Below are 24425 nucleotides of genomic sequence, written 5' to 3'. Positions count from 1 at the left end.
TGAGTCACTCTAGGTTGAATGGCCTCCAGAATTTCAGTGAAATCTGATGGTGCTGAGGAAGTGAACAACTCAGAATAGTAGTCAATAAACGCCTTCTCAATCTCCCCTTGGTCAACCCGCCACACCTCATTAGCATCTAAAACCCCCTCAATTAAGTTCTTTTGAAACCTTGCTGAGGCCTTAGCATGAAAGAAGCGGGTATTTCTGTCACCCTCCTGAAACCAGTTCAGCTGAGCCCTCTGTTTCCACATGGCATCTTCTTTGTCAAGCCAACAATTCAACTCCACTCTAGTATCTCTTAAGTCTTTTATAACCGTAGGTGATGAAGCTTGCATCTCCAACCCTTCTAGGCATTTTTGTAAACCAGCTATCTTCTTTCCCACATGCCCATACTCACTCACATTCCAAACCTCCAACTTGTTTCTGCATGATTCCATACAAGATAAAATAGGAGAATTAGAAGCCATGCACATCCCTTCCTCCCATGCCTCAGTCACCACTTTCTCACATCTCTCATCTTTTAACCACATAGACTCAAATCTAAATAATTTCTTGTGCTTCTGGTATTTTTTCTTTGAGAATAGATGCAGCAAAAGAGGATTATGATCAGAGACAGAAGATGACTTATGATGAAGCTTAGCATTAGGGAAAAGAGAATGACAATCTGTAGAAGCTAAGGCCCTATCCAACTGTTCCCTGATCTGAGTGCCATCCCTTTTTTGATACAACCAAGTGAATTTAGGACCCACAAAGCCAACCTCCTTAAGCCCACAAAAGTTAATAGAAGCATTAAACCTGGCTATTTGCTGTACTGGCCTAGAAGCCCCTCCCTCCTTCTCTGCTTGAGACCTGATTTCATTGAAATCTCCAATCACAAGCCATGGCAACTGTGAGCTATCCCTTAAGGAATTAAGCAATCTCCATGAATCCATCCTTAGTGCAGTCTCAGGATGACCATAGAAACCTGACAAATGCCAACATCCAATTCTTTCACCCCCCCCCCCCTCAATCAAAGCATCAATAAAGAATAGCGAAGAATCCAGAACATCCACTTTGATATCAGATTTCCAAAAGAAAGCTAACCCTCCCTTTAAACCATCACTAGGAACAATAAAACTATCTTTAAAACCACATTGATTACGTACAATTTTTACCCACTCTTCATTCGACTTTGTTTCCATCAAGAACACCAAATTGGGATCTTCTAACCTAATAACCTTTTTCAAGGCGTTAACTATCTGAGGGTTCCCAAGCCCTCGACAGTTCCAACTTAGGAGACTCATTGGACCCGGTGGGGTTGCCCAGCAACCTCCGCCGATCCCAAGTGTGTAGCAAACAAGACACTGAGCCTTTTTATCTCATCATCCACTTTCTGCTTCTTTTCAACTTCAATCACATCCTCCTCCGTACTACCCCCTTCTTCAGCTTTTCTTTTTGGGCCTAAAGTCACCACATTCTCCACCTGCATCTGGTTATTATTGTGCTTACAAGGGAGCCTAGTCCACGTACCTTTTTTATTACCTGTAGTAAGTTCAGTTCCAACACCCCTGGCTGCAACAGTTGACCCTTTGGTGGCTTGTTTACCATGAACTGATTTCACCTTTGGTTTCTTCTCAGACCTTTCAGTCCATCCCATAGAAAACTCCATGTTGCCTAAACTAGGCTGCATGTTAGTGGGGACAATTTCATGCCCCACTATTTCGGACTCCCTTACCAACTCCCCAGATCCATGCATCCCCTCCGGACCCACCACCTCCCCTTCCTTTCCTTTAATGCCACGGATTACCTCAGCAACCAATGCATTCGAAGGAGAGACATTACCGGCTAACTCCCTATCTAATTCCTCAATCACCATTTCAAAATCTGCTACATTATGTGAAATATTTGAAACACCAGGCAACTCGGACGGTACACCAGCCAACTCCCTTATCACATTATCATTCCTGGGTTGCTTGGTCAACATGCTTGACTTACCAAGGCCCACACGTTCCACTTGGGTTTCCTAAAGCAATGGCGCTGCAGGTTGATGAACAAACCCACTTAAAACCCCCATTCCACCCCTATCGGCCTGTTTATCCATGCCTCTAACCGGTTCTGAGTCATACCCCTTCACTTCAACTACCTGTCTCTTGGCTGGACTGAATATCGAAGCTTTAATCCAGTGTCCATATTATTGACGGTCCAGCGGCAGAGTACCGTTGCTTTTCAGCCATAGTTCGCATTCCTTATCATCATGTGACAACATCCCACACCAAAACATATATTGGGTAATCTCTCATACTGAAAAGAGACCCAACCTTCTAGATCATCCTCAAAGTTTACCTTCCTTCCTCTGCATAAGGGGCGAGATACATCAACCCAAACTCTAACTCGCATGAAAGTTCCTCCCCTCATCTTGGATTCGTCTCGCGACATAACCACCTCTCCAATTGATTCACCGATTTTAATGGCTGTCTCCGGGGTCATAAACTTGTATGGCAAATCATGAATTTGGATCCAAAATTTCACCCTGTTAAACACAACCTCCTTTATCGGTTTATTACCTTCAAATTGCTTTAGCACTACTAAATGGCGATCATAAGACCACGGTTCCCCAAGCAAAACTTTTACAGCATCCACCTCCTGTTCAAACGTAAATAGCAGTATATTCTCTCCCACATTAGTAATATGGAAGCTCGCCTTTGTGCGCCAAATAGGTCGAAACGTGCGTGCCACTGTATCAATATTTAGAGCCCTCTTCGTAAAGAATTTTGCTGCTAAGACACACTCCGGCCTCTGGTTTTTCTTCGACAACACTACTTTCTTCCCTTCCCATTCCGAGAGTGATAAGTTATCACACTTAGCCATAAGGTCTTCCATTATCCGTCACACCACTGAATCTCCAGTCAACGTAGAAAGAAACAGAACCAAACCCTACTAGTAACAGAGTACTACAGGGAAACAACCAGCCCTACTAGTAGCAAAGTACTATAGGGAAAATATCACGTCTTTCTCGAAGAGAAAGGCAACAGCACTACTACAGCCTAGGTTTGGGGAGGCGGCGGGAACCCTAACCCTAGACCGAGAACATCCTGTAAGAGAGTTGATAAGAACAATTAAATTAATGTTATTTCTATCAAGACTTGTTCTTAGAATTGATAACGTTAGTTGATAAGAGTTAAGTTGTTGTCTGCCAATTGGTAAAACCCAATTTGTCATGTATAGCTAGTCTTAAATCAGTCAACCGAAGCCATTTAATTGTATCAGCTGGTCGGAATTAATCATGAAAAATTTCCCTTAGAAGTTATGTTTTTACTGATTTAATTCAATAGATGAATTTGAAAAAAAAAAAATACAATTTTTTTAACATACCTTGTCATAATCAAATTGGGACACAAGCTAGACCACCACCTCAATGCCACTCTAAAACTAGCAAATTACAATCACGTACCATAGTCAAAAGTAGAGTCCAATCCGGTCTTTACTTACTATATGATTAAAAGAACCATTCAAAGACCAACCATATATCTATATATAAAGCAACAAATCCTATGGAAAAATTAAACAACATTGTAGTTCAACTTTCAAGCCATGGGAAACTTGTCGCTGAAAGATCAGCTATACTTAGAAAAAGAAACCCACCATGACCAAGTACAGGAAGATCATTTAATCTTCACATGCAAAATATGCATGGATCTCATACAATCAAACCAGAAATTAAAACAACAGTAACAAGTGTGTGCAGTGTGCACTCTATTTGCATCGTATGGACTGCATATCCAAATACATCGAAGTCAAGATTAAGGACAAGGTGGCCAACATTAGATGCCCTAGCAAGAACTACGAGCAATTTTTGGACCCTCTCTTTGCAGGCAAATCATATCAAAATCACTGTTTGATGAGTTGTGTGATATTCTTTGCGAGTCAACCGTTCTACAGGTTGAAAAAAGGTGCTACTGCCCAAACCGTGAATGCTCTGTGATGATACTTAATTAACGAGTGCCAAACTGGGACACAATCAAAGTCTCCTGTGTGCAAGGACTTTTGTTTTCAATGCAAGACTCCATGGCATGCAGGGTACCGATGCAACGAAAGTGGGCAATCAAGAGATCTCAGATCAGAATGATGTTGTATTTGGAAAGTTTATTGAAGAGAAGAATTGAGAGATGTAGATATTATAACTGCAGTCAAGTTATTGAAGGTGTTGATGGCTCCTGTTCCCTCCATCATAAAGTGCAGGTATTTGCTCTAAACAACTGAAATATTGTTGTTGGATTCTCTGCTCAACCATGTAATGCATATTGCACTACACATCATACTCGAAAATATTTTTTCATTAACACTATTAAATGGTTTAACAATACTTGAAAAATCTAGAAGCATTGGTAACCTTTTAATGTATAATGAAACCATAAGTTCAATTTTATATATGTTAGATATATATATTAGACATATTAGCTCAATATAATAGGCCCAAGCCCATTCCTGCTTGTACTAGTAGTCTAGGGTTTAGTCGCCTATATATATTCATGTTAGGGTTCATTGTAATACAGGAGGTTATTGTACTACACTCTCATACAATAAAGATGTAGCCCTTAAGGGATTCCTCCGTGGATGTAGGTCGTAAGGCTGAACCACGTAACCCTCGTGTTCTCAGTGTTCCTCCTCTATGCTTCCTCTTCCGCATCTATATTAGCATATTCAACATGGTGTCTCTATGCTAATATATTTATCATGGTATCAGAGCCAAACTTCATTCTTGGCATCAAACAAATATCTCTACACAACAAAGAAGAATATCACATGCACACCACCATCAGAAGTCACGCATGCTTCTCTGCTGGATCTAGACTCCACGGCATCTCGCAGCCACCGTGGCGCAGTGCTGTGTCCAAGATCCACAAATTCAAGCAAACCCGTGACATCAATCTCAGATCTATGCAACTTCAAGCTTCGCCTGATGAAACCAACACCACAGACGTGCTCCAAGATCTCTTGCGACCAAAACCCAGAAATCCGGTCACCCGAAGCCTTGCCACGCACCTCCACGCGCCTCCGTAGCCTCTGGAAAATCTCCCACGCGCCGCCATAGAATCCTTACTTCTAGATCTTCTTCTGGGCGCACGCGCCGCCCTGTCGGCCTCCTCGTCCGTCGATCTACGAAACCTGCGATTCCAGCCCTCATCTGAGATCACACGCACTCTCACGCGCTTCCAGGATTTCTGGCTTCTCCTCCACACGCCGGTAACGCTATCACGTGCATTCCACGCGCCGGAAAACTATTGCTGATGTCATCTAACGTCATCGGATGACGTCATCACTCCACGTCAGCAACCACGCAAGCACGTCCACGTCAGCACTAGTCCACGTCAGCGACATGTCATCAGCCACGTCAGCAGTGTCGTCTCGTCAGCACCACGTCACCTAGCTGACCGTTGACCGAACCGACCTGACCCAGACCACCCGAATCTGACCCGTGAGCACTTTGACTGTTGACTTTGACTCTAGACCAATTGACTTTGACTTTTTGCGTTGACCTTTGATCAAAAGTCAAAATTTCCAAAAGGGCCTATCTTGCTCAGTTTTTCGCGTAGATTCCGATTTTGGCCTCCGTTTCTTCATTTGAAGCTTCGAAATTGGACAATTGGCACATTCTTCATTGTGGTTTCTTCAAAGGCATTCTACAAGGCATCTTCAAGTGATCTTCTCATGCTTATCCAACCTCAAGTCTTCATCAAGCTTCCGCCTTGAGTTTGAGGGAGGGTGTTAGAGATATATATTAGACATATTAGCCCAATATAATAGGCCCAAGCCCATTCCTGCTTGTACTAGTAGTCTAGGGTTTAGTCGCCTATATATATTCATGTTAGGGTTCATTGTAACGCAGGAGGTTATTGTACTACACTCTCATATAATAAAGATGTAGCCCTTAAGGGATTCCTCCGTGGATGTAGGCCGTAAGGCTGAACCACGTAACCCTCGTGTTCTCAGTGAACCCTAACATGAATATATATAGGCGACTAAACCCTAGACTACTAGTACAAGCAGGAATGAGCTTGGGCCTATTATATTGGGCTAATATGTCTAATATATATCTCTAACAATATAATTGTCAGGTAATAGTAATCATCATTAAACCTAATGCTTTTTATAAAAGCATATCAAATTTTAGTCTTAAAACCATTTTTGGCCAATTTTCATTTTGGTCCACAATTTTTTTTTTTTTTTTGGGTTCCCCAAAAATGAAAAAGCGTACTCATTTTTAGTCCTTACAGTCGTCTCACTAACAAAAATTACCTACTGTAGGGGCCTTTTCTGTGTGATATGGTATGTTGGGCTGCCTCCTGTGGTAATGGGCTGGGCTGCCTCCTGCGGTAATGGGCCCTAGTGTTTCTAAGTAAGGGAGCTGGGGTCGGTCCAATTGTAACTCAACTTGGGCCAGTTTATGCACAAACTTATGCCTTGTCTGCCAGGAGCAAGTTTATGGCAAGCAGAACTGTTGCAGACAAATTACGGCAGGCGGAACTGCTGCAGACGAGTTACGGCAGGCAGATATAATAATAACTAAAACAGAGTATTTTGACTTATTTAAATAAACAACTATGTATTTCCTACTTAATAAAGCATGATTACAGTCATAATGATATCGATCACAGAGAAGAACGAAGAAAATAATACTGGTTAATTTAAATGGGCATAAATTAAGTTTTAAGCTTAGTTTGCCGCAGCAAAGCCAAAGAGGGGAGAACGCCTCTTCTCAATGCAAATAACCCCCTGAGGAAAAGGATCCTGCCGGGGGGATTAATGACTTTGAGGGAGTCGGACCTAAATGGTTGTTGCCCAAAAGAAAAAGTCCTTGTTTGCGTTTTGGAAGAAGGTAAGATTTGAAGGGGGAGAGGGAGAAAACGATCTATGGGTGCATGCCCTCTTTGAAATAACTCTCGTTTTTCTTAGTTTTTTTCTTATCTTTTTTCTTTCTTCTTGCTCTGTTTTCTCCTTTTTACTTAAGAAAATATACTCTGTTTTTCGATCCCTTTTACAGGGCACGGCAAGAGCCTTTTTATAGTGCCTGCCGCGACCATGGTTTTACCATTTTGCCCTTTAACCGCCTCTGTCCGGTCTGGGCATACTTGCCGACCACCAAAGGTGTGCTCCACTCACCCTTGCTAGACAGAGGCAGGTTTCAGTTCTCCCCCTACCGTAGCACTTCTTTCCTGCCACGGTATAAATGCTTTCTCTCTCTACTCTCAGAGCATGCACCAACGGTTCCCCCTCAAACTTGCCTCTTTTGGGTGGTCTATCATCCCAGCAGGACGTACCTCCCAAAAGAGGCTTGGGCAGGAGCCGTAAATAGGTCTTTTCCCACCTCCCCACCACCAAACCACACCCCCTTTACCTCTTACCTCTGGCCCATGGCCCTACCATGTCCTATATTGGCTAAGTACAGGCTGGTGGTGCCTGGGCCTTGCGCGTGCTTCCCTTTCAAATTTGTCCAAGAGTCTGCCTGCTGCTCATGCGTCTGCCGTGACCTGGAGACTCTCCATCTGCATTTTCCTGGCCTTTCATGTGGGCTTTCCTTTGGTTTTTCGCTCTATTCAGGAGCTGGGCCTTGTATGATAATGGACTTCACATTTCTTTGGCCCACTTTTGATTTTCTTTACTGCTTGCCATGTTGAACTGTTATTCCTGTCGTAATAACTTAATCCTACAGGACCTCCTTTTGGGCCAACCGTTTATCTCTTTTCTCAGTGGCCTATTGTGGGTACTGTTTTGCTTTTACTCATGGGCTCTTATGTCCCTTTGGGCTTTTCCTTTAGACATCCGTGGTCCGATTGCTTTTCTTGGACTTCCTCGGCCCGTTTGCTAATTCCACACTCCCATGGGCTTTTTACTAACTTCATTGGACTTCCCCAGCCCAATAACCTTATCCTTATCTTTAGAGTTCATGGGCTTGTCATAAACTCCTTACTCTCTTAGTTTACAATTGCCTTGGGCCTGCGACGGCCCTTTCTCACTTTTCTACCTCATACTCTGCCCATGAGATGCTACTTCTTTCTTTCCTGACTTCTTTGAGCCCGCTTGCCTTTTTAAGACCCATTTATTCATTTGTTGGGCCTGTAATCCATTATTCCTGCCGCTTGGGCCTAATGGGTTCTTTGCTATTTATCTTGTCAATTCTTTGTGGCCCTCATTATTGGGCTTTTCTGTCTGCTGGGCTTCCACAAATGGCCCTCAACACCTACGAAACACACAGAGTATACAGCTAGCACGTTAGACACTGATGTGGCGAATAAAATAATAATTTAAAATTTTGTTTGGTATTTAATAAATGCCATATCAACATCCACATCAACGTCTTAATTATTTTTTGATTAATTTATCAATTTACACCCCCCCCCCCAAAAAAATTGATAACCAAAACAAACTAAGAAAAATCATAAATGAATATTGTACAAAACACAACCAATCCACATAAATAAACCAAATTATCCCAAAAAAAATCAATTTAAATCCAAAAATTTAATCAATACAATCAACCCACTGTAGCCTTCAAAACAATCAAACCACTATCTTAGATCTTCAATTTCTCAACCAAACAAACAACAAACAAATCCAACTCAATCCCTCAACCATACCAATAACAACAAACACAAACTCCCACCCAAATTTGAACAAAATACTCATAAAACCCATTAACCTAGCACAGCCCCCCCCCCCCCCAACCCACCTTCACACCTCAAAACTCTCTCTCTCTCTCTCTCTCTCTCTCTCTCTCTCTCTCTCTCTCTCTCTCTCTCTCTCTCTCTCTCTCTCTCTCTCTCTCTCAGTAAACCCCCTTGACCGAACCCTAAGCCCTCCTCACCAACCCAAATTTGAACAAAACCCACAATTCCTTACCTTGAGTTTGGGTTTGAACAAAATCGATCAGCTAAAAATGGGTCTAGGTTTGCTATTGCTGTCTCAAAACTTAAAGGGTGGAGCCACTACATGAGGTGGCAACATTGGTTAATGGCAATGGACAAAGCTAAAGGCTTCGAACATAGCTGGGATTGGGCCAGTAAGAGAGGAAAAGAGAGAGGGTGAGGTAGAGAGAGAAGGTTCTACAAGAAATGGGTGAGAGAGCCTCGCGCGGTGGGTTGATCTTTAGGCTTGGTCAATCATGGTGGCTTAGAGAGAGAAAGAGAGAGAGATTTTGAGACAAGAGAGACAAAGAGTTTGAGATGAGAGAAGAAAGAGAATTTGAGATGAAGGCAAGAGGGATAGAAGAAATTTGATTTGGTTTTGTGGGTTTGATTTTTTAGGTTCTTTGATTTAATGGGAAGAACATGATCAATTATCTTCTAGGTTTTTCATGTTCTTTCCCAAAAAAAACTAAAAGAATTTTTTTTTTTTTTTTTTTAAGCAGAAGTTTATAATTTGTTTTTATAGCTATATCTAATGTGGCTTATTTTATAATTAAAATGTTGACATGGAATTTTTTAAATGTCAATTTTTTTTTTTTTATTATTATTATTATTATTATTATTATTGTAGGGTCCTTGGGCCCAAAAGTTCATTATTTATTCATATATTGGGCTTGTGGCCCAAGCCAAGAACGAAGATCTACCCGAGTAGGAGATGTCTTTGTCAAAGGAAATTGCGCTGATGAATAAAAGGTGGGGTTTTGGTCCTAAAGGCTTCGAAGAGTGTGTCGAGGATGAAAACTTCCTCGGCCGAACTTGGCCGAGGTCTTGGAAAATGGATTGACAGCAACGATGACAACCCCTGAAATTCATTTGGGGCAGACAAGCACTGCAGAGATATAAGATAAGGATGAGCCCCAAAATATCTGAGGAAAAGGCTGCTACCTCCGCATTAAATGCACTACAGCTAATCCCCTGGCCGCATTAATATAGAAGTGATACCTGAACTGTGTATTTCAACCTTACAGTTATTACTTGAGGACTTATGAGAAGGGCTGATGGGACAAGTATCAACCCTAACCATCTAGTTTACAGGTGGATGGTGGAGGTGAAAAGGGAGGAGAGTATAAAAGAAGGAGGAAACAAGAAAAAGGGATGGAGAAATTGAGAGAAGAATTACTATAGCATTCCACAATCAAATTTGTAACGATATCTAAAAACATTATATCAGAACTATTGTCCTCGGATTTCACCGAGGACGTTCTTTCTTCATTTCATAATTGTCCATTTTTATCTTTTTGTCATCAAGCCTATCTAGATCGTTGTTTGATCAACTAAAGCCTAGTTTTCCAACCCATTCCTCTACAAATTCATTGTTTTAGGCTTCTTGGGCCTAAGTCCGTCCACGTGCTGGGCTAGGAACTCAAGTCTGGTCTTTACAATTATTATTATTATTATTATTATTATTATTATTATTATTATTATTATTATTATTATTATTTTAAAAGAAATGTTATGTCCACAACATTTTCAAAACATATCCTAAGTGTCAGATTGTTACTAGATGTTATTGTTGGGACAAAAAAGTAATCTCAATGGTAGGTTCAAATTTGAACCAATAACAATTAATCACCTATAATTTGTTATGAAAAGGTTATGGATGTAGCACTTCTCTCATTTTAATGGTCACGTCAATGTCTAACGTGCCAATTTAGCATTCCATGTGCTACATAGGTAATTTCCATTAGTGAGATGAAGGTAGAGAGTAGGGACTAAAATAAGAATGATTTTTCATTTTTAGGGACCAAAAAAAAAAGAGAAATGCTATGTCTACAACATTTCTACAACATTTTTACAACAAATCCTAAGTGGCAAGTTGTTACTGGTTGTTTTTGTTGGGGCAAAAAAGTAATCTTAGTATTAGTTTTAAATTTGAACCAATAACAACTAACCACCCATGATTTGTTGTAAAAATGTTGTAAAAATGTTGTAGACGTAGCATCTCTCAAAAAAAAAAGGTCACCAAAATGGAAATTGGCCGAAAATGTAGGGATGAAAACGATATTTACACATAAATTTTATAATGATGTGATCTAAATATCCAAGTCACATTCTCCTTTAATATATTCCAAAATTTAATAAAAACAAAAAAAAAAAAAAAAAAAAAAATCTATCACCAGAGTTAAATATGAAAATTTTTAGTTTAACTGGAATCTGCCATAGATAGTAGCAATCATATCATCGCCAATTCAAGTCAAATCTCCAACTATGTCACCCCAACTGTGTAGATATTGTCCTATTTAGGTCTTAGAACCTCACAATTTTGTTCTTCTCCCAAAGCACACAGCAATGGTAGAAAAAATGCCTTGACAGGGACATCACCCCTTATAAGCACATCCACATGTGAATTCCTAGCTAGGCGATATGGGATTTCAAGATTGCATCTCTTTTTGGTCCTTCACAATCCACCCCACTTATGAGCACATGCGTTCTCGCGTGTAGGGCCCACACTTAATGGCTATGATACTATAACTGTCACGAGTACCCAAACCTGTAACTAGGATTTAGATACTCAACCTGTCAAAAGTACTAAAATTCAAATAATGGAACAGGGCTTAACTAAATACACATAAGAAATCAAATGATCAGTTCTCTCAAATAAAATCCATCAAACTAAAATTTATAAATTCTCCGAATACAATTTCAAATAGTCTCATTAATACTAAGTTCATTATCCTAAGAAAACATAATTACTTAACTCCCAATGGCACCCCATGCAACCTCACAATCTCATTAATATAAATTTCTGTCAGCTTGTTAATTGAGTAGTTCATTCGAATCAAAATGAAATGGACAAACCTATCCATCACCACCCAAATAGCATCATGATTCCTAGGTGACCTTGGTAACCCAAATACAAAATCCACGGAGTATTTTTTTTTTTTTTTTTTTTTTTTTTATGAACACAAAATTCATGGAGATATGTTCCCACTTCCTCTCAAGGATGGATAGAGGTTGCAACAACCCTGACAACCTTTGATGTTCCACTTTGATTTGTTGGTAAATCAAACATTTTTTTTTCACAAATTGAGCTATTTCTTTTTTCATGTTGTTCCACCAATAAATCTCTCAAAAATTAGGATATATCTTAATTCTACTCGGATGCACTGTTTAAGGTGAACGATGCGCTCCCTCCAATATCTCCCTTTTAATTAATGAATCATTAGGCACACAGAGCCTATTATTGAACCTTAAAACACCATCATTGGAGATATTTAATTCAAGTCTACTACCACTACACAGTTTTCCATGATCTTCAACAAATGAGTCACCAACTTCGGTAACATTATTTTTTATCAATTAGACATGGATGAAAACTCAAACTTACCAAGTAAGATTGGGAGTCTCCAGTCACTATCTCTACTCCAAGTATCACAAGATCAACAATGATATGCTTCTAAGTAATTAACAAAGCAGTTGAGAAACTAGACGACTTTCGACTAAGTGCATATGCCACAACATTGGCCTTACTAGGATGATAATTTATGGAGTACTTATAATACTTAATTAGTTCTAGACATCACCTTTGCCTCAAATTTAATTCCTTTTGGGTGTAAATGTATTTTAAACTTTTATGATCTTTGTATATTTCTCATCTCTCACCATACAAATAATGCCTTCAAATCTTTAATGCAAAGACATATTAGTTTGTTTCTTGATTAGCATACGACTTCAGTTTAGCATTCAACTTCTTTCCTCTTAAAATTTGAAACACAATTCTCAAGTGCTCGTGATGCTCTTCCTGGCTTTTAGAGTAAATATAAATAACAAGCCTATCAAGGTAATCAAGGTAACAAACCAATATGTCTTTGCATTGAAGATTTTGAGGCATTATTTGTATGTGAGATATGTGAAATATACACATATCATAAAAGTTTTTTTTTTTTTTTTTTTTTTTTTTTGAGGAAACAGATCATAAAAGTTTAAAATACATTTTCATCCAAAATGAATTAAATTTGAGGCAAAGGAGATGGCTAGAACTAATTAAGGATCATCAATACTCCACAAATAATCATCTTGGTAACGCCAATGTTGTGATAGATGCACTTAGTCGAAAGTCATCTGGTTTTTTAGCTGCATTTTTAATTACTCAGAAGCATATCATTGCTGATTTTGTGAGAATTGGAGTAGAGGTAGTGACTAGAGACTCCTAATCTCACTTGGCAAATTTAAGCATGCAACCAACTCTAATTGGTAAAATTAAGGCTACGCAAGGTGGTGACCCTTAGTTGTTAAAGATCATGGAAGAAGTGCATAGTAGGAGTAGACTTGAATTTAATATCTCCAATGATGGTATTTTGAGGTTTGGTTTGTGCCTAATTATTCATTGATTAAAAGGGAGTTATTGGAGGAAACGCATCGTTGGCCTTACATGGTGCATCTAGGTAGTACAAAGATGTTTCTTGATCTTCAAGAGATTAATTTATTGGTGGAAAAACATGAAAATGGAAATAGCTCAATTTGTGGAAAAATGTTTTATTTGACAAGTCAAAGTGGAACATAAGAGGTCGTTAAGTTTATTGCAACCTCTATCCATACTTGAAAGAAAGTGGGAGCATATCTCCATGGATTTTGTATTTGGGTTACCAAGGTCACCTAGAAATCATAATGCTATTTGGGTGGTGGTGGCTAGGTTGACAAAATCTTCCCACTTCATTCTGATTCAAATGAACTACTCTCTTGACAAGCTGGCAAAACTTTATATTAATTAGATTGTGAGGTTGCATGGGGTGCTTGTTTCAATTGTATCTTACAAAGATCTAAGATTCACTTCGAGGTTCTGGGATAGCTTGCAAAAAGCCTTGGGCTCTAAGTTGAACTTTAGCACTGCATGCCACCCCTAAACATATGGACAGTCTAAGAGGACTATCTAGACTTTTGAGGACTTGTTGAGAACTTGTGACCTGGACTTCAAAGGGCTAGAATGACCATTTGACTTTGATGGATGATCGTTGAAGCCATAGATTGAAGACTTCGTTGGAAGCTATGTTATCATGTTTTCTTAGAATAGTGAACTTAGTAATCGTGAGACTATTTGAGATTGTATTTGGAAACTTTATAAATTTTAGTTTGATGGATTTTATTTGAGAGACCTTTTTTTTTTTCTTGACAAACAAACACACACACACACAAGAGAGAATGAAAGGGGTTCTACCACAGAGGCATACCACAGACTCCTCTCAAAAGTCATTGTTTATTTGAGAGACTTGATAGTTAATTATTTCCTTGACAATTTGATTTATTATACATGGATTCAATTATGCTCTTGTTACATTATTTGAATTTTAGTACTTTTGACAAGCCGAGAATCTAAAATCCTAGTTATGGAATCAAAGTGTGCCCTAACCAGAAGTGTGGGCCAACACTGAGGACACGTGTACTCATAAGTAGGGCAGATAGTGAAGAACCAGAGGGAGAAACAATCTTGAAGTCTCACATCACCTGGGGAAGAAGATAGGGATGTGCTTATAAGAGGTGATCTTCCTTCATTGTGTATAGACTTTTTCTCTCAATGTTACGTGCTTTGGAAGGAGAACAAAACAGTGAGAGTTTGGAACTCAACGCATAAAATATCTACACTGCCAGGGTGGGGTCATTCATGGACACCATACACACCCATGCAATTCAATTCTGCTTTAAGGAGTTCATCCAACCAAAAATTACCAAGAAAGAGCCAGAAGTGGAGGAAACTGGGGCATGTCCAAATAATTCCAATCCAAACCTAACAATCATAATCTGGAATAGTAAATGTTTTACAAATTTGATAAACCAGAATAACTGCAATTCTGCCAGAGTATCGCAATCGACACCTGACTTTCTATTATTCCGTATTATTGCTTAACATTACCCGTGGTAACAAATACATTTCAGTTTCCATACAATCAATTGTAATAGCAAAATTTAGCTTACAAGAAATCTTTTACCACAAAACAGCAGAATCTTCTAATTGAAAGGAAGAAGAACGTTTCTTGTAAAATCTCTCAGTCGTTTCTCTGTATCAAATATACTCAAGAGGTGAGTGAACCTACAAACTCTAGGAAGGCAGATAAAAGCAGTTAAACAACAGTTCAAGCTTTTATACGCAATTAACCAAAAATTTAGGCTTTAATCCTTGAAGACTCTCCCACAGCATTCTCCATTCTTGTGTACCAGTCACCAATGCGAGTGTGCTCCACCATATCTTTACCAGACCTCAAGTAACGGATAGGTCTTAACACCCCATAAACAGCAAGGTCGGCTAAATTAGGCTTAGAGCCCCCTGAACCAATAAGAAATAAACACAATTGAACAATATGATCATAATGGGAAGAAAAAAACAGGTAACAAATTTTACATATTAGCAGCATGGACATGTACCAACATAAACAATATTAGTATTTTTATTATTGACATAAATAATACTGAATTTCCTTTTTAAAACAATATTACCATTGACATAAAGAAACAATTTAAAACAGAGAGAGACAGTCATCAATGGTGAAGTAGATTTTACTCCTTTAAATTATGAAATACAAGAATGCAAATTGTTGTGACAAAAAGGTCTCAAGTTCAAGGAGTTGTCAAAAAAATGGTGGGAAGCAAATCCTGCTGGTTTTTTGTCTATCAAGAACACAACATTTTGAACAATGCTATTGCAAGAGAGCTTTGGTTGTTTTGTTTTTTGTTTGTCCGGGACAGAGTGGCAATGCCTAGAACTGAGGCAAAATTGGTGGCAAACTGGATGGGCACGCTAGAAGTAGAAACATTTGGAAGACCATTCCTTTGTCTTAGAGGATTCACACTGGAGCTGCTAAAATAGTTTTTTAGCTATTTTAGCAGCTCCAACACCAAAAATCACCCTGCATCCAAGTTTTTAAAGCTAATATTTTTTAACAACTTACTATAGCAAGTTGTTACTTCCTTTTTATTATTTTTTATTCCCCTCTCTCTCGCTCTCACTCTTTTCACTCGGCCCTCTCCTTCTCCTCTCAGAACTCTCTCTAGCACCAGCAACAGCTCTTGTGGATGGGTTGCTTCAGTGGGTTCGTGGGTCGTGGGTGACAGCTCTATCAACGGTGATAGTGGGTCATGGTTGATCTGATTTTTGGGTTCATGGGTTGCAGTGTTGATATGGTTTGGGTTTTTGGTCACGGTGGTTGATTGAGTTTGGTTTGAGTTTTTGGTTGGGTTGATCACAATGGACTAGCCGTGGTTGTTTGAGTTTGATCTTGGTTTTTGGTTGGGTTGATCACTGTGGTTTTTGTCGATTGTGGATGATCTAGTGGGCTTTTGGTTGGGTTGATCATAGTGGGTTTTTTTATTTTTGATTGGTTGTCGGTGGTGGATCATGGTGGTTCTAGGTTTTGATGGTGCTGTGGGTGATGTGAACTAGTGGGTGATCATGGTGGTTCTGATGGTTGCTATGGGTTGTGGATGATCATCGTTGTGCTGTGGGTTATAGGGAAATTAATTTTTATTGGATTTGATATATTATTTTATTGGGTTTTATGTTAAAATAGGAGATGGGATGTTGAGTGTATTGTTAAGTGATGAGTTAAAATGGAAAGTAACATTTTGAGGGGCTAAAAGCTAAATTTTTCAGCACCTCTGCTGTGAATGCTCGCTTGCATTGTGCATTTGGATGAAAAGAAAGCATAAACTTTGAGGCTTGTGAACAATCAGTTTTGGAATTTAAGCTTCTGTTTTAAGGGTAATTTAAGTGGTTTTTTTTTTTTTGCTTTCATTAATGAATTTTATTTACCTATCAAGAAAATATTTCCTACTTTTTTGGATTATAAATTCTATGATACAAAGGGTCATTACCTAGTGTTGGTTCCATTTTAGGGTTTTGAGAGAGACTTGGATATGGTTATATCCTTTATGTATATCTTCCACCCGCCCCCCCTTTCTTTTATTTTTTTTACAAATATGTATATCTTCCTTGATATACATGTTTTTTAGAGATATTTTATAGCATTCCTGACTTTATAAGCTTAGAAGAACATTTGACATTACAATAAGTTTGGTTGTTCACCTAGTTCTGCACTAGATTGATGATGCAAGACCATGAGATCATGTAGAATTTTGTAGTTCTTTTGGCTTCTTCATTCTTTTTATTTGACAAACGAGGTATCTAGACTTCTTCAAGTATCTAACTATTCCCTCAAGCATGTGCTTTTGTGCATGAAATAGTCTATTTTCAACGAAATTATTCTTAACCATAAAATAAATAAATAAAAGTCTATGTAGAATTTTGGACAGGCCATATCATGAACTGATATGAAGTCAACACTTAACTATCAATTCAAATGATAATGTGAAAACCATTTGATGGAAAAACTCCAACTTGCACGTGTTTGTATCTATATCATTGATTGCAAGCCAATGAATTTTAGCTAAAGTGGCAGCCCCTCCCCACTTAAGATTGGGGTGGGGGTGAAGCCATTGATCATCAATTGATTAGATAAAGTGATGCATGCTAATCATTTTTTGACATAACGCTGAGAAAATTAAACTCGAATTCATACCAAGGAAATCCCTGCCATTAAGACCATCAACCCATGTTTCTGCAGCCTCATACAGTGCAGCACGTTCATCTGTAATGTTATATTTCTTCTTCAATTTCTTGGATACAAAATACATAGCAGCAGCTCCAGCATATTTCACAGTAATTTTTTCAGAGAAGCTAAAATTACCTACAAGCATAGGAGACATGCATATGATTATTAGGATTATCAACCAAAATCTAAAGCTCAAGTTCAAAATAAACTGGAGGATCTAAGAGCAGGAGAAGAAAAAATGATATAAAAGGAACTTAGAATGATTAGTTGGTAGCATACCCCCCTTCCCCCCTTTCTATAGAAAACACACACAAACAAATCCTTCAGCGACTTTGTCTTAATCCTGGAATGAGTAAAGATCCAACAACCAAACATAGAGGCAACATCAACCATGAGTCTAGAAAGACATAATAGACCAAAGCCTTGACACATGTTGAACAAAAACAGAGAGAAGTGAAGGACCTTCAACCAAAGCTTAAATGCCATAAATGCAACTCCTTTTTTTTTGGTAAAACATAAATGCAACTCTTTCAACAAATCAAACATAATCTCTCTGTGAATTAACATTAGTTCGCAATTTCTGTTTTATGACACATGGAAGAAGAATGCACTACCACTACCACAAATGAGAAGCCAGAAAATTTACTAACAAATTCTAATCTTCAATTTATCAGGAAGCAAAATTACGAAAGATTAGTTGATACACGTTCAAGGCCTAGACAAAGCCTCAAAAAGGGAATCTCATCACAACAGGCACACTATTACACATATTTCTATTGATAAGACACTGACCTTGGAAACAAGCACGCCCAAAGAAACCCTTCTAGAAGCCAGCAAAGTTATGACACAGGTGCTACAACCCTAAGAGGTTAATTTTTGAGGATTGTACACCAACAGAGTATACTACTTATAATTCTGCCTTTAGTGGTAGTAACCAAAAGCATCACTTCCTTTGTCTTTTCCGTAAGAGGAGACTGAGCTTTTTGCGGTTAATGACAACCCAACTACCAGTAATCAGAAGGCCAAATTGACAATGTTTTCAAAATATGAGAACAAAATTGAGAAAATTGAAACTTTAGGGACCAACACTTCCCAGAAACTTCTCCATAGGAATACCATGTGAAAGAAAAAACTGCTTAGATTTTTTTTCACCCCAGATAAATAAGAATAGATTTTTTTTTTTTTTTTTTTTTAACATAGGAAGTAGGGAAACTTTCTAAAGAAGAGTCATTTGAACTCCTCTCTAGCAACAGTAAAGTACATGGGTATGTAAAAGAAATCCCTAAATGAGGCGTTTGGTATGGAGTAATATTTTAGGCTTCATGGGAATGTTTTAGGATTCCCTAACAATCCCATTTTGGTTGCAAATCACACGAGCAAATCAAATGCCTATGCGTATCTAAATTCCCACTCAATCCCATTTTTTTAGGAATGTGGATTCTCTTTTTAAAAAGTGGGTATATACACATTCCCGTGATTTAAAAAAGTGGGTATAATTTTTTTTTAAAATTAACAATTTTGTCCATTCCTCCCTACCCTTTAACCAATAAAAATATTTTAAAAATTATGGATTTAACTTTATTTTTTAAATTATGGTTAAGAATTGGCCTCTTTTTTTCTTTTCTTTTTTTTCCATTTTTATATTTCCTATTAGGGATTGAGTTAGATGCTAAAATAAAATAAATTACTTTTATTAAAAAGACATGATGCCGTGATTGCCATGAATAGAAGAACAAGAATTTAAATAATTTTTTTTGTGTTATACATGTCATTCAAAACGTCCAATTATAGTTTTAGTGAATTTGCCACGATTTATACTCATTATTTATTTGTGGTGGAAAAAAAGACTTAATATTGTGTTAAAAAAGCATCACATTCCTAGGAATCTAGACCCTAGGGTAATGTGGATTCCCCAAACCAGACACCCCCTAAGAGATTACAATCTGAAGTACACACAATCAAGAAAATAAAAAACAAAAAAAAAAAAAAGGCAAAAGAGGAGATTTAAGCATCACAATTATTGATAGAAGATTTATCAAGTACCTACTTTTTTCCATATTAAGATATGAAAATACAATAAAGTAAAACCTAATTTAAATAATAATATGCAAATCTGCATAAGTCTCACCATTGCTTGTGATATAGTCAAAGGACTCAAGTGCCTCAGAAGTGTTTCGGTATATGTTTGGTGATAAGATATGCACCAAGTGATTGTCAACCCACCTATATCAGGCAGCCTCAAATTAGCAAATTGGATGTGTCAAAACCATGGTTGTAACCTTAGTTCCTAATTAAACATTAACTATAAATATTATTAATAGAATGCCAAAAAAAGCAAAAGCATGCAACTCAACTCAAGTAGAATCTATTAAACAATAACAAGTTGTAGTAGAGAGGGAGAGCATTATTTTAAAATGTCTTCACATCAAAGGTGGTTTTTTTTTTTTTAATATTGTTTTTCATAATTTTTTATTATATAATACACATATTGTAGCATGTACATGTCTAAGAATGATATACACATGCAAACATTCATACGAAGGCATAATAGAATTCTCATAAATAACATATGCAAACATATTTTCATAAAGAAAATAGAGCATTTTCCCATCAACTTGTAATACTCACACAAAATTTACCGATATTTCCCATAAATGAATGAAAAATCAAGTCCCAACAGCCTGGCTCTAACAATCAAAGGTCAAAGTACACTATGAAGATGGGAATAAAAGATGTGTGACCATTCTTCATGCCTTTAAGAGATTACTAACAGGTGAAGTATTATTATAATAATCTCAAACTTCTCGAAGTATAGTGTTAACCAGAATTATTTCATGCAAGATACATAAGTCTTCAGATCATGAACATATGCTTAGCCAAGAAAAAGAAAATGAACATAAGCTATTGCATAAAAACTGTACCCTCGCCACTTTTTCTCTTCATCATTATCCGATTTTGAATCAGCCCTTTTGTCTGAATGAATCTTGCCACCCAGCTTGTCAATAATAGCTGCAAACATGCCACATATGAGTTTGATGGACACTTGAATCGGAACTTGAAAAGTTAAAATACTTCCACAATCACTCAATGACAAGTACCAGATGAGTCGATCAGTTGTTCCCCATCAACCATTAATATCGGCACCTTCTTATAGTCAGACCACTTGATTTCTTTCTTACTAATTGGGTTGACCTCTACTACTTTGTATGGTATATCATAATAGTCGAGAAAGGCTGAGATGGCAAAAAATATCACCTTGTAAAAAAACTGAACACAAAACACCACAACACATTAAGAAAGTAACTAGCTCAATAACGACATTATCATGCAGTTCCTTTACTTAAACAGAATTTCCCTCCCTCTTTTTGAAAAGTAAGAGATTAAACAGAAAATCAAACAAAAAAAGAAGTTGCTTGAAAATATTCCCCTATTCACCCAAATTATTATAAATGGATTCAACAAAATCCGCTAAATCATTCAAAACTCAATGTTGCCTACCAATCACCTCTCCTAGACCCCGAAAAGTTGGAGCTTCGTGCATTGGGTATGAGCCCATTATCCCAATGAAGTATTGGGCAGCAGAGAAAATGCTGGAAAATGAAATTTCCAGCATTTCCATTATCCAAATCAAACTGGCACAATTGATTTGGATTCTTCAATTTTTGTTTTTTTATTTTTATTTTTTCCTTTTCTTTCCTCTCCTCCAATCTCCATCATCCATTTCTTAAAAAATACAAACACATACATAGAAACCAACACAAACAATTCAAAGCAAAACAAATCACCAATTCAGGAAGTTAAATTTGGAAGCAATAAACTTTATACAAAAATTTATTTCAAAGAATTAAAGAAGAAAGAGATCCATACCTTTAACTTTATTGCAGAAGGGGCAAGCTTCGTACTGGTAAAGAACCACGTCCTTGGGAACGAGTTCCGGCGGCGGTGGCTCCTTCGCGTGGACCTCTTGGGCGGCGGCGACGGAGATCAAAGCCCCGGCGACACCGAGAGACAAAACTCGCGCCGGTGATTTACTCCACCAGCGGGTGTACGAACCCCTCGAGCTACTGCTACTTCCGTAGAGCGCCACCTGGAGAAGCCTCTGGTTGTGGTGGACGGCTATGGAAGTGGCGACGCCAACGCCGACGCCGCCGTGGGCGGTGGCGAGGGTTCGGGAGAGGACGGAGGAGGCGAGAGTGGAAGCTCTTCTCATTGCGTTGAGTTGAGATGAGGTCTTTCTCGTGGCCACGTGGTTACTATAAACTATAACTATAAAGATTTTCGACAAGGGTTTTTGATGGGGTTTTTGGGCAGTGGCTACGGTTGGGTCACTTCTAACTGGATATCGACTTTCTGCTCCTAGAGATTTCTAGCATTTGTTTAAGAAAAATGCTACGCTACAAATTAAATTATTTTATAATATTTTTACAAAATATTATTGTGTTCAACTTTTTATTAGTTTTTATGTAGGTCTATTATTAACATTATTTTTTTATTTATCAATAATTACTTACCACATTAGTAGTTTGTAAAAAAATTTGTAAAATAGTTTGTATCTCTAACATTATTCTTTGTTTAAGTGTTATGAAAATACGTTTGGGTTAAAAAGTGTTAGTGAAATATGAGCCTGAAAACTATTATTTAAATGCTCCCTACCAAACACCCCCCTAATATCTTTTTATGGAAAACTCTTTGTTGAATTATGCTTGTATTTTCAAAATATGAGAAAAAGTAAAAAAAAAAAAGAAAAAAAAAAGGTTAAATTTTAAAAATTTAGTTACATAAAAATTAAAAAGAAAAAATGTAGCTTATAATTTGTTTCCAAACACATACCTTGTGTGGATTACTGTGATGGGTTTGGGTTTAAAAAAATTATAATCGCAACTTTTTTTGTCAAAATTGTGATGTGAAAAATTGTAAGTGATGGAAAACAAATGATAGATTAATGTGAAAGTGATAAACAATCTAACATAACATCTTGTCAAGAGTTTTGAAACTTAACTAAAACTTCCTAAAGTATCCAACAAAGACTACCATGCCCCACAGTTTGAATCTCCCCCTTCCACACACACATATATAAAACATGTATCCTTTTCACATATAGAAGATAACAAAAAGAACTTCAAGCATTTGTTTTTCTCCCTTTCACAGTTCCAGTGCATATAAGGGAAATGGGCTAGTTAGTAGTTACCATTTTGATCTCTAATGTTTGTTCTATATGTTAAAATGGTTTTTAATATTTCAAATGTGCCAATTTAATCATAATTTTTTTGGTATTATGTCAAAATAGTATCTGCCGTTAAGTAGTGGATGCAAAAAGTTGACAATGATATTAAAATAGTATCATTTATATGTCACCTTGATTAACACATGTTCTTATTAAAATAATAATAAAATAAATTATTAAAAAAAAAAACATTTAGGCACAAGACAGTTGAAAGAAAAGCAAAAATATTAGAAAATGAATGGAAAAATCTCTCCTGCACCTAGCGCATGAGACACCAGCTCAAAAGGAATTAGAGGTTTTGACAAAAGGAAGCAGAAAATCTAAGTGCAAATATTTGTACTTGAGCTGGTGGTCATTCACTGGTCTCTGTCTTGATTGCTAAAGCAATTAGGGGTTAACACCAGCAAGAACAGTAGACCAATAGTTGGTTAACACCATTATTTTTCCTTAAACAAACAACACAAATAGCAGACCAATTTAAGTATGATTTCAATCTTGGGTTCAATAACGCACTTTTTAGGCTCAAAAAGCCGAACCAAACGAGCACTTAGAAAGGCCAAACCTGTCGAGGAAACAGGTACTCGACCTGACTAGATAAATGTAGATTTTACTCAACCTAATAGGAAATTTGGGTTTTGGGTGGGTTTTTTTTCCATGCCCGAATCTAGCAGATCGGGTATACTATTACTTGGCTCAACCCGCCATTTAACAAACAACAACAAAAACAACAAAAGTAAAATAAATTTTTTTTTTTTTGTGCATTAGCCCTCCTGTTCTTATGATGGTTCAAGATTTTCCATCAATTATTTGAGAGCCCCAGAAAGTGTATGACACAGAAAGAATATTCCATAGAAAGAATATTCCATGGAAGCCCACAATGCACCAAGTTTGATTCCCTTGTCTGAAGGAATCTAAAAAACCACAGCCTGGTAGTGACAACCCATGCACAAGTTTCTTCTTGGTTAGTACGATTAATTACTAAAACCTACAAATAAATTAAGTAATTAAACCCTCTTTTTAAACTAAATTACTAATATAGTAATATAATTTCTTTTTATCATGTGTATTGTAGCAGTAAACATATTTTCTCTTTAAAAATTTAGAAGTCTATTTTTCTTTTTGATAGATAGGATCGAAATATTACCATAACTACTGCTTTTGAATATTCTAAATTCTAAATAGCCTACATGGCTATATTAGTAATGTCGCTAACGATTAATATTGGAAGCATATCAGCATTAACTATTTTTGTGGTGATATGACTCTTGTGTGCTTGTGTATTTAGAGTGGGATGTGTATAAGTCCATTTTTCTTATTTTTATTTTAGGAGTCGCCATCAATCATTAGTTTTACATTAGGTGTGATCGGTCACCTAGATATTTATTTTTATTTTAAGTTACCTAATTAACTAAACCAAATTTTAAGGATCCGTAAATTAAGGTAAACCAAAAGCCTTTAAACCAAATATCTTCAACTCAGAAGTTTGGTTACGTGTGAAGAAGGTGTTAGGCACCCCACAATGCCTATCCGAAAATAGTGCCTCATTTTAATTTATTCCAAACGTTAACTTTTTTATGAAAAAATAGAATACTTGACATTTTGATTTTTTTTTTAAATGGTTTTTTAAACAATATACATACATACATATATATATATATATATGTAGGTATGATAGGCCCAGTAGTTTATATCTAAATATATGATGGGCTAGCGGCCCAA

The 24425-nt window shown here is 37.3% G+C and overlaps 2 protein-coding genes across 3 annotated transcripts; both read right to left on the bottom strand.

The window, feature by feature from the left end:
• Positions 1-2205: 2205 nt before the first annotated feature.
• LOC126704027 (uncharacterized) lies at positions 2206-2859 on the bottom strand. Its single transcript, XM_050403068.1, has one exon. It carries the CDS (start codon positions 2857-2859, stop codon positions 2206-2208), a length of 654 nt encoding a protein of 217 aa, XP_050259025.1.
• An 11781-nt stretch (positions 2860-14640) lies between these two features.
• LOC126702258 (uncharacterized) lies at positions 14641-21823 on the bottom strand. Of its 2 annotated transcripts, none has more exons than XM_050400932.1 (6): positions 21350-21823; positions 20581-20715; positions 20404-20491; positions 19611-19705; positions 17450-17518; positions 14641-15201 (listed from the first exon to the last, which is right to left on the bottom strand). In XM_050400932.1, the coding sequence occupies exons 1-6, from the start codon at positions 21690-21692 to the stop codon at positions 15041-15043; spliced, it is 891 nt and encodes a 296-aa protein (XP_050256889.1). In that variant the 5' UTR covers positions 21693-21823; the 3' UTR covers positions 14641-15040. The 2 variants fall into 2 exon arrangements, with proteins under 2 accessions (XP_050256889.1, XP_050256888.1); XM_050400931.1 differs by having other exon boundaries at positions 17450-17617; positions 21350-21819.
• Positions 21824-24425: the final 2602 nt, after the last annotated feature.

Source organism: Quercus robur, chromosome 10, assembly GCF_932294415.1.
Source record: "Quercus robur chromosome 10, dhQueRobu3.1, whole genome shotgun sequence".
Taxonomy (NCBI): Eukaryota; Viridiplantae; Streptophyta; class Magnoliopsida; order Fagales; family Fagaceae; genus Quercus; species Quercus robur.
This window is presented reverse-complemented; position numbering and strand designations above follow the sequence as displayed.